Source organism: Excalfactoria chinensis, chromosome 1 (genome assembly GCF_039878825.1).
Source record: "Excalfactoria chinensis isolate bCotChi1 chromosome 1, bCotChi1.hap2, whole genome shotgun sequence".
Lineage (NCBI taxonomy): Eukaryota > Metazoa > Chordata > Aves > Galliformes > Phasianidae > Excalfactoria > Excalfactoria chinensis.
Window position 1 is genome coordinate 130,047,055 of NC_092825.1, and position 18,579 is coordinate 130,065,633.

An 18,579-nucleotide genomic window follows, 5' to 3' on the forward strand; every position below is an offset into this window, starting at 1 on the left:
ACCATTTCTTTCTCACCTTGTGTAGGGAAGGCTGTAAGAAGACACTGTCCTTTGGTCCATGCTGCTGCTTTATTCTAGGGTTACGCTGCAGATGCTGTATCCTCACATACCCGTGCTCTTGGGAAGGAGGCACTTGCCCAGCCAGCTGTGAACAGACTTCCTCCTTAACGACACAGCAGCAGCCAGCTCCAAAGCCGTATGTAGATGCAAGTCCAAGCATCCTTCCACCTCCTGGCAGAAAGAAGCAAAGCAGCAGCCCGGCCCCTGCTGAACGGCTGTCCTCACAGAGCCCTCTCGTGGCCACATCCCTTCTTTCCCTCACCTTCCTGCTTTAAAAAGAAAGGGATCATTGTGAATGCAGTTGAGCCAGGCACGCTTCCCAATGGATGGTAAAAAGCTGACTGCAGAGGGAGCGCTCATACTGAGCATCCTAGCAGCGCTTTCAGAAAGCAGTGCTGAGCAGGACAGGCCTTTGCACTGATGTCTCTCAGTACGCTGCAATCTAACCTAAGCATCATCCTCTCCAGCTCCCAGCTTACTGACATGCAGCAGCTTTCCCTGTTGCCAAGGACAACCTCTGCAACAGCAGGCAGTGCCATTTCAAACCGCTGCGTGCAGGTGAGCCCCACCTTTGTGGCAGAGAAGGAACAGAGCTGTAGTTTAACAATCCCACACGATGGCTGGCTCAGAGCTCCTGTAGAGCCAAACCATGACCATGGCAATGGCCACACCTGGTTTATAAAAACTGATGAGCAACTCAAGGGCATACAGAAAAAAAGTGTCTTTATTAGCATTGTTACAGGCAATGCGTACATAAGAACTGATCCTTAAAGTGTACAACCCCCTCAGCCAAGTTTAAAGCAAGAGAATCAGCAGATTGAGACCTATATTGTACACATGTGCAGTAAGAGGATCTCTCCGGACCTTCCAACAGAAGAGACTGAAATCACTTTACAAAACAAAAAAGTAAATAAAAACAACACCCATTTTAAAAAAGGAGCAGCTCCTGAAGAGCTGCCGGAGCATCAAAAAGATCAAACAGGGGAGCTGCTGTCCAATCGAGTTCCTGTAAGGTTGGAGTATTGCGTCGTTCACACCCTGCACGTGCCAGGCATCGTGTTTAAAGCTTAGTAATACAAAGTACACAGCCGAGAGACCAGGTGGGGTTGAGATCGACTTCCATTTTGTCAGTTGTTACTGGGTTTCTGTCAATGCACCATCAGTGCTGTTAGCATCGCCGGATGGCAGCAGGGCCAACCGTGAACGTTTTCCCTTTGTTAAGAGCTCTGAAATTGAGTCAATGTAAATTGAGCGCCATCTCTCTCCAGCATCTTCATGCTGACTTCACCTTAACGCCAATTCAAAACAAAAACCATCCATCCGTAACAAAAAAAAACAACACCAAAACAAACCAAAAACCCGAGAACTTTTAGCTCGTTTCTAAGTGGGTAAATAGTTCAACTAGTTAGCAAAATTAAACACCAGAATTGTCAGAAGTTATTTCTGTGCATAGTTAAATGCTGCAAGATGATTTCACGTTTAATAAAGCAGACTTTTAGAAGCAATTTGCAAGAAAAGGTGTTCCCTTACGATATCGATCTTAGCTCGGGGAGAGAGAGAGAGAGAGAGGGGTGCTTTGCTGTTCTGTTGGGTTTTTTTTTCCAGCTTCTTGCAATTGCTTTTCACCTACAGTGGGATTTAGTGCAAGTCATTAAATGGTTTGGTACCCAGCGTGGCTCCTCTTTCTGCCAATCAAGTAAGCGATCAGGACAATTAGAACCAGACCAGCAAGGGCTGCGCCAACTATTATAGGGATCAGCATGTTGTCTTCATCCAGCTGACATTCTTCCACTAAAGAGGGAGAAAGAGTTACGTTAGGCACCGGTCCAGGTACCCGCCTGGGCAGACAGCTCCATTGAACTGTTTTAACCACAGTCACAAAGAACAGCAATAACAGGAGCACCAAGGAACTTCCCAGACCTTATCACCTCTCACACAACCGTCTGTGCTCAACTCGTTATAACGAGTCCCAGTTATTTCAAAGCCACTTTTTACATAAGTGTTATACTAGCTTCAATTCAAACACCTTATCAGCCCTCACAACACCCGCAATACAACACATGGAGACTAAGCACAGCTCTTCCTCCCCTGACTACAGACTTAGGTTTCTATTAGATTGCAGTTCCCTCCACCCCCGTATCAAAATGTAAACTCCTTACCTGCCCCAAACTTGTCTCCATCAACCTTGAAAGCCTGGACCTGAACATTAAATACATTGACAAGGGCTTTGTCTGTGACCTGGAGATTCTCCTCTGCGCTGCACTTGTAGGAGTTCCCCACCGTAGCTCTCAGTTCGCTCATGCTGTCATTCGATGCCTCAAATGTTGGAGCTGCGTGAGAGAAAGTCCTATTAAAGCATCCTGAAAAGCAGAAGCTGGGAGCTCACTGAGCTTCGAATTCAAAAGACATTCCTCCCCAGCATTTCTAATGTGTTCCTTCATGCAGGCAACCCTTAATATTTAAGGAAGCGGTTACTGAAAGTACACTTTAATAGTCCCTACCTTTTGCTTCAGAAGGCAGAGTTGTGCTGACATTCACACCTTGCAGGAAGAATTTCTCACTGCTTGCATTCTTTTAAACAAAGAAAAAGACACCAGTAGTTTTCATCGTAAATAAACGCTGTTCAACACCACCTTATTCACCTGCTGCTCCTGTGCTGCACCAGCCGTTCCCAGCTTGGGTAAAAAAAACCTTTATAGGTTCAGCAGCACAAAGGAAAGAAATTCCCCTTCCAAGAAGAACGTGTTTACATTCTTTCCTCTTAAGAATTACTAAGAATTAAATCCCCTATATCGTAGTATTAAAGCCAAAGCCATTACTCATTCCCCTTCCCATAGTCGGCTCTTTTTGCTGTGGTAATTATCCAGATTAACAAACCCACATCAAAAATACCGCAGAGACCTTACGTGCTTTGTCTAGAGATCCTTACCAATACGAAGTGGAAGGTGATCTTTGTTTTCTCGAAGGCCAGATTCAAGAAGGCGGATGTATTCTCACATGTTCCAGAAGCAACTGTATTACCTGGTATGAAATTCAGCAGATCTAACCCCATCTATGAGAAAAGAGGACCGATTACAGTATCTATTCCTTAAGAAGCTAATGTACCGCTACACCATTAGGAGACTTCTGGTTTGACTGCCACCTCTTCGCTGGTTGACAGATCTGCTATCAGCCAGCCCAGCTGTGTGAGAGTGCCATGCAACAGGCAGCAGCTCAGGGAACGTGGCTCTATGTGTCTTAAACACAGTTGCCAACACAGCTATCTACTCAACGTCAACTCAGGTTAAGCCACAGGATACTGAAAAAGCTCACAACAGAAGCTCTCCACAGTAAATGTGTAGGTCTACTGAGCTTTGGTGGTTGTTTCCTATCAAAGACCTTCAGCAGTCCCTGGGATTATGGCTCATATCTTTGCCTTACGGGCTAATAGGAAACAGGTTTGTAGACAAGGCTGGCAAGCCAGGCTTCGTTGCACTGGTGGACTCAAATAGCCTACACCAAGGCTGCAATTTACACAATCCATGCAGCACTTTCACCACTGAAATGAAATCAGTTCTTGAAACTAAGTAACTCTGAACCATGGAATGGCTTGGGCTGGAAAGGACCTTAAAGCCCATCCAGTTCCAGCACTCTGCTGCAGGCAGGGCTGCCATCCACTAGATTACATCATTTCAGTTGAGTCAAATATTCTTTGGAATCAGCTGGGAGTTGAAGAAGTAATTTTCAGGCAGTTCTGGGTCCCCTAAAACTTTGTCATGTCTGTCTAGTTTTGCAATGAAGCAATGTTAGAAGGGAAGATAATTGCCACTGTTTTCGTTTAGGCACCTCAGGCTAAATTCCTCTGTTTAACAGATCAGGTACCTCATTTAGATGGAATCTTTGATATCAAAGCATGACTAGGTGGGTCCTAGAATTGTTCCTGCTCCTGTAGAATGGCCACGTACACTAAATGGGTCTGACAGACAAATTTAGTACTCTCACTAAAGGAAAAAATCTGTCATGACCTCTTTCAGAGCTACTGAGTTTAACCAGACCCTACCGTAAGCCAAGCTAAGCAATTCAAAGAGAGAACAATCATGGATGAACCCTATGAAGAAACAAACAAACACTATATATATGTTTTATGAAAAAGAAATACCCTGTAATAATTATGCAGGTTTTCTCTAAGGAACCTGAAGGTTTTGAAGAGAAATGTACCTTTTCATCTTTTTTTAGGTAGGTGACGTTGAGCTGTAACCCCATGGAGGCAAGGACACAGGTTCCGTTGGCGCCAGTCACATTGTATTTACCAACTGCGGGACTCGAGGGTGCTGCAGTTGGTGCTGGGCTGGTTGTCGGCACCTGGCTAGTAGTGTGTTTTGAAGTTGTTGATACTACAGTGGTAGTAGAGACCATATCTTCCCTACATTCTGTCTCTGGAAAGAAAGGAAAACATTCAGTCTTCACCAGTTACAGGATTATCTGCCTTTCTTATCCTCGAGGGAAAGGAGGACAATTTCAAGTAGCTTTTCTTAAGAGAAGGTAGTAAAAGCTGACAAACAATAACAAAAACATTACTTGAACTCTTATTTCAAAGTTTAAGAGTCTAGCTTACGAAAATACCTCTGCTGTTATTTACAGAAGTTCATGGTACCTATATCTGCTTTTGTTGATATCCATCACTTTACTTCACAATCAAATCAGTACAAACAAGAGACTCCATGTTGACAGAGCCAGCATTCCTGCTGTCTGCTCACTGCAAGGCTTCAAGGACTCCCCCTGTTGGACATGGCAGCCATGTACCAGAAGCAGAGGAATAATTCTCATGCCCATTATTAAAAGCAGTCTCCCAGGGGTGTGTTGTTCTCATTCCCCTCTGTCATGAGAAGTAGGGTTCTCATGTCCCCAAGTCATGAGAACCCTACTTCTTCATTGCGTCAATACTCACAGTAACATAAGAATACTATGCTGGACCTATTGAGTTCTCACAGCAATGCTGTGACTTCTTGCACCTCCACTGTGACTGCAAGACACTGCTGCTGATAGCAAGGGGTCTCCTGTATCCTTTCCATTTGGGTTTCATGTCCACCCTCTCTGCACTCCTGCATTTACAGCTACCTACCACCTGAGGTGCAGGGCTGAGTGAAGATGACTGCCTGACTTCTCACCCAGTTTCAGCACCAGCTTCCACGTAGAAAGAGAGAGGTAGAACAGTGGCTTCATTTGCCAGAGTATTTGCAAATACCTGGCAGCAAGAGCTGAGCTTGTTGAGGATAGCCAAGAAGCTTCCTGCATTGAGGATCTAAGCCAAAACCAAAGGTCATAGCAAAGATGTTACTGTAGCACAGGCTTTCCTGTTCCAAGCCAAGGTCATCTCCCTGCTTTAGGGATAACAACTTGCAACTTTGTAAGGATGACAGTAACTGCTGCAGCCTCACAGTCCATTCCTATCTTGCAGATAATGGGTAAGTAATGAACAGCCTCTGTACTTAAAAAGCAACTTAGCTTTTGATTCTGACTCAGAAAGAACTCTAAATACAGCTTACCCACAGCTTGTGAACTCGTACAAACTCTATCACCGCACAGCTTTGCTACTCCTTTTTCTACTCTATTTGTGGAAGAGTAGGGGAAGAGCAGAGAGAAGGTGGATGAATGGAGGAGTGACCCTACCTTCAGTCAGTTCATCAGACACTACTCAGGTCCCAGATTGCGCTGATGTAACAAATAAACCAGGCAGCCAGTTTTAAATGCTACATAAATGGATAATTTCCCACTGTCTGCAAAGCCTCGACATATACAGTCTCTTACTAAACTTGGCAGAGATGGACTTCAAGCGGTAGTTAGTTCTAGGTGGAATTTTGATATATAGTGTTTTTCCTGAACTAACTTACAGCACAGCTCCTGCCAGCTCTGCAAAACAGATGTGGAGGCAAGATGCTCTTGTCTTCTTCTGACAGTTACAGGAAAGCAGCTGACAATTGTACCAACAGAAAGTCAAAACCCTCTTTCTTCAGAGCTGGGAATCACTGCAGCAACCTCAGCCGTTAACTTGTAGGTACACTGTAACTGCTGCTATTATAGATGCCCTGCCTACTGACTCTACTTCCTTTCAGTGATCACTGCTCAGATCACCAGCAGAAATACCCTGCAATGAAAGAACCGCAGGTAAAACGAAGTTAAAGGAGAACTCCAGATTGCAAGTTGATCAATAATGAGCTGCCAAAAGGCATGGGGGAAGTCTCAAGCCTGAAAGTGGAAAGAAGGAACTGATCTGGGAAGAACAAGTTGTTTTCAGGATCAAGACCTTTAAGGACTATCTGTCTATTTCCAAACGTCGATAGTTTCGTCAAGACAGTGATACCACCAGACAGAAAAAAAGCTAAAGAAAAGAAAAGGAAGTAATGATGGACAGAAAGTAAAGCAAATGTTGATGACCTTGTGTTCCACAAGGAACACCCACCCAAAATAATGCAGTATTGCCTTACAGTTCAACTGAAGGACTGTAAGAATAGACCATAAATAGGCGGTGCTGAATAGGCTGTAAGGAGATTTTAAAACATGCCCACAGCTGTGCTGCAAACTAGATCACCAAAGGGAAAAATGTGACTGAGAGAATGACACCCGTTAAAATAGAGTCAATAGTGTGAAGCAGCCATAAAAAAAAAAGTCAACTCCAATATTACCATGCATCAAAGTATTTTGCAGGGAGATGGGACAAAGTACAAATACTCCTTTCGAAGGCACTTGTTCAATGCATCTCTGTATGCCAGCACCAACTACTCACTACTCTGGCTTTAAGATTACATTCAACTTTGCAAGCGCACAACTGGGATTAGCAGCACAGGAAAGAAGAGTTCCAAGTCACCTTGAGAAGATGAAGACTTCTTACTTGCCCTAACAGAAGACAAAGACTTACCGCTCCCTAAAATGCCCTGGGCAAACAAGAGCCGTGTAATCTGAAGAACACTGCCACAAAAACAGAGCATGAATACACTGTGAAGTAGCCTGTTTTCTACTTATTACAGAAGTGAAATTCTAAAATGCTAAAATACAAGTAAATTGGGACAAAAAGTCTTTGGGGACTGCAGCTGAGGTAACGTTTTCATAGCTTGTATGAATCCACCTACAGTTAAGCTTTAGGTACTGCTCCCTGCAGACTGATCACAGCTGTCCTCTACCACATATTTTCCCCAGAGCGCACAGTAACCAGTTCACATTACTTGGGCACAGAGTAATACTTCAAAGGGATTGAGAACCTCCCCAAACCAGGATCTGGGCCACATGCCCAGCTGACCTACAGCAGCAGGTGTTTATAGGCAGAAGGGATCACAAGCTGGAGAAACGCTCCCTGATGCCTGCACAAAACACCAAGAACACACTGCTTGGATCAATCTGGGCCATGAACACTGACACTCCCAGAGGAAACCTGAAGCAAGTTTATTCATTTCGGAAGATTCTTCTATCAGCTTCATGTCAACAAATGCCTAAATATGTAGAATCAAGACTTAAAGGTAACACCTATTACTGGAAATATTAGCCCACCGAGTACATTTTCTGTTACGAGGTACCTACTGTTTGTACTGAAAGTGCCATTTGTGGGATAGGCTTCCAAAGTAACATTGCTGAAAGTAATGTTCACACGTTTCATATGGATGTTCTTGGAGTTGATGCATCTGTATTCTGTGCCAATACGTGCCTGAATAACAGATTTTTGTGTCACTTCCATCACTTTTCCTGTGAAAAGATCACATGGCATCAGTAGGTAACAGTTTGTATGGAAACAAATCAGTATGACATCCGCAAGGGTGACATAATAAGAACAGCAAGTTTTCATTTTACCTTCAGATGCATTAGGGAATAAAGTTTCATCCGACAGATTGTAGTGGAAAGTGAGCTCTTCAACTTGGTACTCATCCAGAGTTTTTGAGAAATCCAGACTTATCAAGTGCCCTGCTCCAAAACTCAATGCTAGAACTGGATGAGATGCGTTACCTTCACCACACGAGCTGTGTGACTGCGATGTGGCATTTTGGGGAAGAAAGAAGTGTGCAAACTGTGGGGTAAGAAAAGAGAACACACAAAAGGGACAACATTACAGCTATTCAAATAACCTAGGAACCTGCTATAAAACATACAAGTGACGTGCATCTACATTATAAGGTATCTACTTACCAGTATACAGCAAGTAGCATGTTACTGGCACTCAGATTTCTAAGAATAATGCTCTCTCAAATTTGAGGACAAAACCCTACATCCTCTCATCAACTCTTAGACTCCCCCCCTTAAGCCAGGGCTATGAATTTGCAGGTGCACCCAACACCAGGCAAATCAAACCTGGCAAATTCTGGACACGTGAAAGATGGGAGAGTTTTAAGTTTTGCTTCCTGTAGTGCGACTTGAGAAAGAACAAAAGCAAATGGCAGCCTATGCAGTTTGGATATGATTCTTTGAGTTTAATACATATTGGCAAAGTAACTTGACACCTGAAGACAAACAGCATTCACCAGAAAGTTTTGAGTTTATGGCTTAACAAGAAACAGCCAAAGCATGTTATGAAAGCAGTTACTTCTGAATGCAAACTTGTAGAGCACCATCAGCAGGATTTCACACCAGCAGTGCTGGAAAATGGACCACACAGCTCAAATCACACATAGAAATTATAAGCGCCAGCAAAGCAGGTGGATGTTTTAATTTCATATTACAGAGACCTGCTAAGGGAGCAGACCACAGGTTTCAGAGGTGTCTGAAAGCTACATACCAGTGGCTGCTTCAGATTTAGTCCATCTGAGTAACTCGCAACGATCCCATTCACTACTAAAAAGACTGGTAGCATTTGCTTTCATCTACAGTCATGATGAAAGTCATTGCAGCTACCAATGGGACGTATGTGGAATTTCAGCCTAAGTTCCACACCTGTGTTACTGTGGTAATTTCAGGCAGCCCGGTCTTTAATTACAGGAACCATTGGTAATTAAGGAGAAGTTGATGTAACATGACAAAGAGGGGAGTGTTCGCAGAAGCAGTTTTTCAAGCTTAAATATTTGTTCAAAGTTTCAGTAGCGCACACTTACAAAAAGACCCCACACATGGTACAAAATACACAAGACAAGAAAGGAGTGCCTCCCATTACCTGCTTTTGCCCATTGCTTTTGTATTCCACTGAGAAGGCTGCTGTCAGGTTAGCAATTATGCAGACTTTGCCTGTTGAATCTCTCACGTCAAATGAAGAGCAAGCCTGTAAAAAGCCTGTAAGAGTGACAAGTATTTAAATGAAGATCACATAAGACTTAATTTTTCAATCCAAGCAAAGACAAGCATGCAAAACTCCATTCTGAAATCATATCCTGAACAGCAGTGGTGTTTAGGGACCGTAACAACTAAGTTTCCATAGTAGCCTTAACATCAATAACCAACAGGACACATTTAACACCCCATTTATAAAAGACAAAGCTGCCCAGAGCAAAGCTGTTGACGTGCTGGGTCCTGAGAGCATAGGAAAAGCTTGTAACAAGCACATCAGTCACACTGTTCAAGGCAGCAACTCCATGTTCACCCTGCACAGGAACTATTTTGCACGTTTCAGCCAGAACCAACTTAACACGTGAGATCCTGCAGCCCTATATTGCTCAGCAACCCCTCAAAAAGCCTCTCTTCCCACTGTACCAAGACACCCAACTGCACACATGCTGAATGCAGCAGTTAGTGGGCTTGGACTGACTGCAGATGTTTGGGAGGCACTGCCAAATGCAGCGTGATGGAGTGTGCCACACTTGTCAGGAAAGCCTTCATGCCTGCCATCACACTCCCTGCACTTGAGAGGAAGATGGGGGCCAAGACCTTGACACAGACAGGGGTCACAGCTTCCTGCCTGCTTTAAGCTAATCTCAGACAGAGCTGCTGACTAAAGCAGGGCTTCTCCTCTGCTCAGAGCACCAGCACAACTCACACACTCTTACTGACTCTATGGGGTAGGACTGTGTGGTTGGAGGAGCACAGGATCATCCTCTGACAGCAGGACAGACTTGCACAGGCTGACACTGATGGCCTTCAGCTGGGGCATGTGCACTGGCCGAGTGCTTGTTATCCTCAACTTCATTTGCACTAAGAGCCTCACAGACAGTACCTTCTGCATCTGTGTTCAGTAGCATCTGTCCATAGTTCTTGGTTGCAGAAGCTTCTCTTCATGTTCCTGATAGCCTTTATCCCCACACACCCAGAACAAACCTCACCACAAAAAGCCTGCACTGTTTTCTGCTAGCACTTTGTCACCTCACAGAAAACCTGAAAAAAAGCAGCTGCAAGACAAACCACTCCATTTATCGCAAGCAAATAAGCTTTAAAGAGTCAAACATGCTAATCCATTCAACTGCTGATCTAGCAAAAAGATCCAGCAGAGGGATTATCCATTAGCTGGCTTTCCCACTCTCCAGAGGTTTTTAAAAAGCGAATCACAACTTAAAACTTTTTGCTACAGGACTACAGTGTGTACAAATAGCATTGGGGCAATCAGGACAAATTGGGCTTTTATCAGCTGGACTGGGTATCACCACAGAATGCTTTGGAAGGGACCTTTAAGATCACCTATAGTCCCAGCCCCTCGCTATAGGCAGGGACACCTCCAGGCTGCTCAAAGCCCCATCCAGCCTGGCCTTGAATGCTCCCAGGGAGGGGGCATCCACAGCCTCACTGGGCAACCCGTTCCAGTGTCTCGCCATCCTCACAGTAAAGAACTCTGCCCTAACAACTAGTCTAAATCTACCCCTCTTCCAGTTTAAAGTCATTTCACCTCATCCTGTCGCTACCTGCCCTTATAAAAAGTCCCTCCCCAGCTTTCCTGTGGGCTCCTTCAGGTAATGGAAGGCTGCTATAAGGTCCCCCAGCATCTTCTCTTCTCCAGACTGAAGAGCCCCAGCTCTCTCAGCCTGTCCTCATAGAGGTTGTGCTCCGGCCCTTTGATAATGATTATCTTTGTGGCCCTACTCTGGACCCACTCCAGCAGCTCCAAATCCTTATACGGGGGGCTCCAGAACTGGATGCATTACTCCAGATGAGGTCTCACGAGAGCAGAGCAGAGGGGCAGAATCACCTCCCTCAACCTGCTGGTCACACTTCTCTTGATGCAACCCAGGATACAGTTGGCCTTCTGGGCTGCAAGCACACACTGCTGGCTCATGTTGAGTCTTCTATCAACTGACAGCCCTAAATCCTTCTCCTCAGGGCTGCTCTCAAGCCATTCTCCACCCAACCTGTATCTGTGCTTGCTTGCTCCAACTCAGGTGCAGGACCTTGCATTTGGCCTTGCTGAACTTCATAAGGTTGGCATGGGCCCACTTCTCAAGCCTGTCCACATCCCTCTAGATAGCTTCCCTTCCCTCTAACATGTCAGCTGCACCCAGAGCTTGGTGCCAGCAGCAAACTTGCTGAGGATGCACTCTATTTCATTGCCATGTCACCTACAAAGATATTAAATAACACCAATCCCAGTACCAACCCCCAAGGAGCACCACTCACCACCGGTCTCCACATGAGCACTGAGCCATTGACTGCAACTCTTGAGTGCAACCACCCAGCCAAGTCCTTATGCAGCCAGAGGTCCATCTCTCACATCCCTTTTTCTCCAGTTCGGCAACCAGGATGTCATACAGCACAGTGTCAACACTTTGCATAAGTCCAGGTAGATGACATCAGTTGCTCTTCCTTTATCCACTGACACTGTGTAACTCTATCATAAAAGGCCACGAAGGCCATCAGCACGCACGGAAGGCACTTTGGTTGTAGGAACACACTGGAAACAATCTCTCTGGCACTCAGTAAGCATTTTCCCTTGTTTTTCTTCCGCGGCAACAGTTTCCTTCATCTCCAAGGAAAAGAATGCATCTCCCCCCAAAAAGGTGACCCAAACAACTCAGTGCAGTACTAGAAATAACTGACGTTCCTCCACACAGCAGTTTCAGTTCTCAGAGTTTCCTTCAAGTTGAATTTCCATTTGGAACTGCTTGCACAGTACCCAAGCACTTGTTTTCTCAACAACGGAGCTGCTTACACTTTCTTGAAGTTTTCTAGCACTGCATAGAAAGCAGCATAGAGGCAGAAAACAGCCGCCTGTGACTGCTTGGACTAACTCTATCAGTGGGAAACATGACAGAGTGAACATCTCCAGTATGCTTGCTGACTGCCTGTTTGATACCTACTGAAAGAGCATGGTGATCTTAGAACTAAAAATAAGTAATAGGCAGCAAAAGAACAAAAAGAAAAACTAACAAGTTTCAAAGAGAAATGCAGGAGAAAGAAAGGACTGGAACAGCATTAAGGAAACCCTGCAGAAAATACGAGTCCTACCCATTCCAGGTGATTCAGAGAACAAAAGACAATGCAAAGGTACCAGAGAAAGCACTGAGTGGAGCATGGATTCTGGGAATGAACAGTTGACAAATCATTCTCAACAAGTTTAAGTGGTCCGAGCAAACATTAAGACATTAAGTAGCATAGCTACTAGATTTCCGCAAGGCTAAGCTCATACCATGATGCGAAACTCAGTCTGGTTAGAGAGGAACAAAAGGCATAAAACACCACTCCCTCCTTAGAACTGTTCAACAGCTGCTGGATTTGCAGTGTCAGAGCAACACAGGACATACATCAGGCATGAGACAGCAAGCTGACCTCGATGAAGTGGTGAAGTGAGCTGTTTCCCTGCAAGCACATGGGCATTCATGAGGACGGTGACCAGAGCAAGCACTGTGCTGGCAGCACGACATACAGCCACGCTTCTGGGGCAGAAGCAGAGAGGTACACAGAACACATTGACAGAATATGGGACAGGAGGGCAAAGAAGAATTAGTAAAAGCACAGAGGAACAGATGAAGGCACTGAGGAAAAGAAACTCCTGCCTACTCTCTGCTCCAGGCAGCCAGCTCAGAGCAGCTCACAGGGTTTGGGAGGAAAGCAGCTGTTGAGTTTGAGAAGGCTGCTTCAGCATGGACCAGTGATTAAGGCATGAATCATCAGCAGCCCACAAATAGTAAGAGCCTACAGTCAAAATGTCAGGAATACAGAAAAGCAAACTGATGCTGAATCAATCTGTCTTGGGATTATTTCTAATTCAGTTACATAAAATAGCGCACGATTTTAATTACAACAGACCTACAAGTCGGGACTATTGCTTGTACTTCTCACAACAACACTGTCATTTGATATGCAATGCAAAACCTGATACAACCTCCAGCTTCTTCTCTTTGGTCTTGGAATGCTCTTCTTGAGCACAGCACCCTACTTGACCACTACCTGTGCCAGAGCAGCAGCAGCACTTCAGATTCCCACAGCTCAACAGCTCGCAGAATCTCAATAGGAAAAAAAAAGCAACTTTTGTGAAGCTCAATATTCGTTCAGCTGGAAATGGTATGAATATCCGGCAGGAGAATCACCAGAAATGCAGTCGCATCAAAGAAACCTCACGTAGTCCAGATGCTTCCTCTGTGTTCCATTAGGTTCCTATAAAAGGCCTGCTTACATTTATTCCAGTGGCATATTTTCAGTTGAAACATTGTAAGATATCTCCCTTCTGAGCTCATTTCTGAAGTTATCCTGTCATGTAAGAAAGATTGAAGCTACAAATGATTATGAAACAGCCTGATATGTTGCTTTAAAACCAGCATCCATTCTTATCTACATGAGAATAAAACAAGCCGTGTGTATTAACACTCCAAGATGGAATAAAGTCAAAGAGAAACGAAACCTCTTTCCTTACGTAACTATTTGTCTCGCTGATCTACCACGGTTCACTTCAAACCGAAAACTACAATGGTTGCAAAACAAGCTGGCACGGCTGAACAATCTAAATCTGAGCCTTCTGAACACGGTTCAGAGAGAGCTGGGATGCTTGAGCCACTCCTGCCCACACCAAGATGATTTCAGGTTTCAACCTTTGAATGATTCAAATCCTGCTGGTCAAGCACAGCAACCCTTTGGCTACACTCCTGTATAATGGAAACCTATTAAAGGGAAAAGATGAATACCTGTTGTGCTTGAGGAAAAAAAAGCAAGCACCTATCATTAATGGCAATTGTTTACACTGGCTGCCTACAAAGAGGACCTTGGGTTAAAACAGTTAATGATTCACTGTCTCCAAGTTGCACTAGAAAAAAGGACCACTGATAAGGACAGCAAACTAAAGCGACTCTTATGCAATTGAGGGTTTGCTACTATGTTCTCCTGCATAAACAAAACCTTCTTCGGTATTTCTGTGCTACCTGGTGTGAGTAAAGGGCAGCAAGCCATCCCAGTTCAGTCAGACACATCCCCAGCACTAAGTGACACAGGAGCCTGATGGAGAGCACAGGAAACGCTCCTATCCATGAGGCACCAACATGAAGAGCTAAGAAATGCTGCTTCTTATCCAGAAAAGGTTTAGTTCTCATTGAAGAAGCAAACAGAATTACCCAGTAATTCACTCCCTCTGCTGGTTTGGAAGGATCCTGTCAACTCTGTGCCATTTCAGGAGTGGAACAGTGACCTTGGTGCTTCAGACTTCTAATGTCTATGCCAGAAATGAGAATGGAAACATTCCTGAGGAGTTAATTCTCTCCACTAATCACACCTTCTAATGTAACCACCGCTCCCAGGTGGATACCTCGAACAATTGGAAGAGCAAGCAATATGACTTGCTTTCATCCTGGGCCTATATAACCCTCAAGAGAGTACAGGAGAAAAAAAACCTAAGAACTTGAAAAATACATTTCTCTTTAAAGATCATACTATTTAGCCACCCTCCTGCTTCCAGGGAACGAATGAAAGCAAAGCAGATTCGATGCATGAATTGCTTCTCCCGAGACAAGCTGGTCTTCAGAAAAACCTCTGACTTAGTATTTACCTGCCACCAATGGACTCAGACTGGGTGCAGGGTTTCAACATCAGGAAGAGATAAGGCCGGGCACACTTCAGCTGCTGTTTTGACATGCTTCAGTGTAAAGCATGGATAAAAGGAGCCCAGAGTTCAACTCCAGATGTAGGTGAGTACTATAGGAGAGAATGGGATGAACTGCACTTGTGCAGCACCTGCTGTGTTCCAGATCCAGTCCCAGAAGACACATCCCTGCCAACTTGCAGGGATGAAATAATACAGTCAATCTCAGACTACCTTTTCAGCATTGTTGATTTACATTAAGATAGACAACATCTTGTTTCTCAGTTCAAATATACAGGTGGATTAATGACCTCTGCCTTCATAAACACAATGGCACAGGAGCACTATAATAGAAAGGATACTTTGCAGCTGTACACTTGCCATTTGGCCATAGTTGCATCCAGCTTAGTCACATGAAGCTTCTTATGGTTTACAGTCTAGAGGAAGGAAGTCTTGAGACAGCTCTACAGCGGCTGATGCCACAAGTCCTGCGGGAAGGCTGACCTACCATGGCGAGACATCCCAGCACTCACATGAGTTCCTTTAGCACTTGCACTGCCTGGCACTGCTGTGTCACACCACACAGCTAACACGCCCCTCAATTAAGCTGACAGCCCCAATAATTAAATAAGGACCACATGTCCAAGCCCACACTGGAGAAGAAGCAGCTAAGCCACATGCCCCTATGCAATGCTGAGCCACATCTGAAACTCTATCCACTGCTGGCAGGGGCTCTGTCCCTGCTCTCACCCTTGGAAAGCAACACTGGCAAGCAACAGTCCTGCCAGGTGACAAAGAGGGCAAAGACGCTGCTGCTCTCAGATTCAGCTCCAGCAGGACATCAGCGCATCATGAAGTCAGACACGCAGCAAACGTGATTAGAAACCATCCTACACACTACAGAACAATCTGGAAGCAGGTTACACAAAGTGAAACCTTCAACAGAGGCTAACCACAAAGCTAAGGAGCATGCCTCAGACAAACAGCGCGACTGGAGCTGGCAGAGCCTTGGCCTTGTGAGCCAGAGAGTCCGGACTGAGCAAGCCATCACGTGATGGACCTGGCAGCCACACGCACATTCAGGTCCCTTAACACTGTGCCAATACACTCAAAGAAGCCATCAAGCAAGCACAATGGTTAAGGGCAGCGTTTGATAAAGCCACGTTTCAGAAGTCGCACAATGTAATAAGCAGTTGCATTTCATGAAAGCCACTCAGTACACAGTCACATATAACTAGCAACCCCAAGACTCAGGAAAATAGTATAACACCACATTATTTAGCAGCTCTAATTTGTTAGCTAAGTTTCTCCCCGTGTAAGCTGCCATTCCCAAGGAGTGTTTTGGCCTGTTACCAAAGCTCTTGTAATCAGCACATTCACTGCAAGTACAAACAGCAAAACACACTGGTGGCAAAGTTTGAAATTCCCCTTCAGACGAAGGTTGTGCAATTAGAGCACGAGGACTGTGCATCAATAATCCTGAGCCAGCATCACGGTACCTTTATCTCATTATTTCCCCCCCCGGATTCTAGACATTATTTACTCACTGACACTGAATCAATCAACATCTGACTAAACTTAGATTTGTTTGGGAAACGTTTTCTCTGCTGTGTCCATGTTTTAGCACGGAGAACTACTGGTGCTCTGGCACAGCAGAAGCAGAGGCAGCAGCTTGAGACACAGCACAGCTGATACGTTGTGTTCAGCAGCACTCAGATCTCTCCATCTCACCATCTCACTATTAGTCAGGAAAATCATCAGCTGATGCTTAATGCTGACATGCGAAACGTTCAGCTCAGTGCTTGCTGCTCAGTGTGAAAAGAAACGGAAAGAGTAACCAATGTGTAGGGAGGGAAGAAAAAAGAAAACCAAGCAGATATCAATCTCTTATCCCTGAGTCAAGGCCCTGCCAAATGTTTTCCCCACTGGACCCACCCATGCTAATCCCTCAGCCGCCTGTGATCTTGCCTTAACCTGATCAGCGTTCCCTCTGATGACTAAGGGGCTGCAAACACCTGACAGGCTCCTCTAAGGCTGCGCTGCTCCTCACTGCTGCCCCAGCCACTGTCCTGCTGCAGGAAAATGGATGTTATCTGTGCTGTTTGCACCACAGAGCTCCCCCTCAAGATCCTGCCCATCTTTAAGGCCCCCTCCAACTGAAGACATTTTATGCTTCTATGGTTCTAAGATCCTAGGGAGGAGTGATGTCTGTGTACCCACGAGTAGAAAACCACGGCTGTTAGTAAACTGCTACTCAGTAGTAAAGTCAACTTGCCTGTCGCTTCAACAGAAGCCGCACACAGATGACATGCTAAGCAGTTAAATGGCCTGAGCGATGTTTACAGTTGCTATTTGATCAGAGGAGGGTTATCACAACCCCAGAACAAAGCAGCAGCGGGCGGTATCACTTTAGAACCGCCGTCTGACTGGAATGCAAACAAGTGCGAGCCTCTGATGGGAGCCCTACACGCGCCACAACGATTCCACACTCAAGCAGCAGCTCGGTGCCTCTCGGGCTGCAGGCAGCAACCCCAAGAGCAGGCCTGGCAGCCGGGCCCCATAGCGACAGCCGTCGGGCCCAGCCTAACTGCCAACAGTCACACAGCTGCCTACCGCCGGAGCGACCTCAGCCGCCTCCCATGCTGTCGCAATCCCCAGGCCCACGGCACAGCGCTCCCGGGCAACGCGCTATTCCAGGAGCGCACTGCTGTTGTTGCCGCAGCCCCCCAAAGCCGCCCTCACGTTTTCAGTCCCCCTCGTTCCGCGCGTCCCAGCACCGAACCCCTCCGCTTAGAGGAGGGCAGCCATAAGGGGAGCGGCACGGAGCGGCCTCCAAGCGCCATGCCAGCCTACCGGGCTCGGGGTTACCGCCGATGGCCGCCCGCCCGCTTTCCCTTACCGAGCAGGACGGCCGCGAGCAGCACCCGCGCCATAGCGGGGCAGGAGGCGACGGGCGGCGGAAGGGCAGGAAGGAGCGGGGGGCGGTGGCGCAGCACCGCGCTAGGGAGACAGGAGACAGCCCCGGCCGGTCATATGGCCTCTGACGTCACTGGCCCCGCCCGCGCGTCCTCACGTGATGTGTGAGACGCAGAAGGGGAGGTGGGCTTGTGGGGGGGGGGGAAGAAATGCATCTAGGCCCTGCTGTATAAAAGCAATGGAAGCGAATGGTCTGTTATCTCTGTAAGCATGTGTCTGTGTATAAATGTATCTCATCCAATCCTAAACGGTGAGCTCTGAGCTGTCACTGTACAGGCAAAACTGACTGCGCCGTCACATTGCTTCTGGTGTTGCCTGGTATTTTTATGGATAGCATTCTAAAGAAATCCCCTTGTTTTGGGGGAAGAAGAAGAAACAACACCAACAAAAAAGAAGTGTAGTCATCAGATGTTAGAGTAGTAATGGAGATACGGAGCCCAGACATATGATCGCTTTGTAATTCAATGTAATCCAACTCTTTCTCGTCTGAGCTGTCGAGGATAGAGTTTCCTCATCCGAAACCTTACAAGGACTTATTTTGCTATTTCTGGAGTTAGAAAGTGTGCCAACAGCAGCGTGCTTGTTGTCTCAAAACGACTGCCATGTCATCCTGCTCATTACAGCTCACTCCAGGTTCACCAGAAGCCTTTCTGCTCCCAAGCTGC

At 45.9% G+C, this 18,579-nt stretch overlaps 1 protein-coding gene across 1 annotated transcript; it reads right to left on the bottom strand.

Annotated features, from left to right (window-relative positions):
- Nucleotides 1-766: 766 nt before the first annotated feature.
- On the bottom strand, nucleotides 767-17,995 carry LAMP1 (lysosomal associated membrane protein 1). The gene is made up of 9 exons (XM_072358610.1): nucleotides 17,838-17,995; nucleotides 9,170-9,285; nucleotides 7,879-8,092; nucleotides 7,612-7,773; nucleotides 4,258-4,475; nucleotides 2,990-3,112; nucleotides 2,562-2,631; nucleotides 2,220-2,390; nucleotides 767-1,851 (listed from the first exon to the last, which is right to left on the bottom strand). Exons 1-9 carry the CDS (start codon nucleotides 17,869-17,871, stop codon nucleotides 1,712-1,714), a joined length of 1,248 nt encoding a protein of 415 aa, XP_072214711.1. The 5' UTR covers nucleotides 17,872-17,995; the 3' UTR covers nucleotides 767-1,711.
- Between the last annotated feature and the right edge of the window lie 584 nt (nucleotides 17,996-18,579).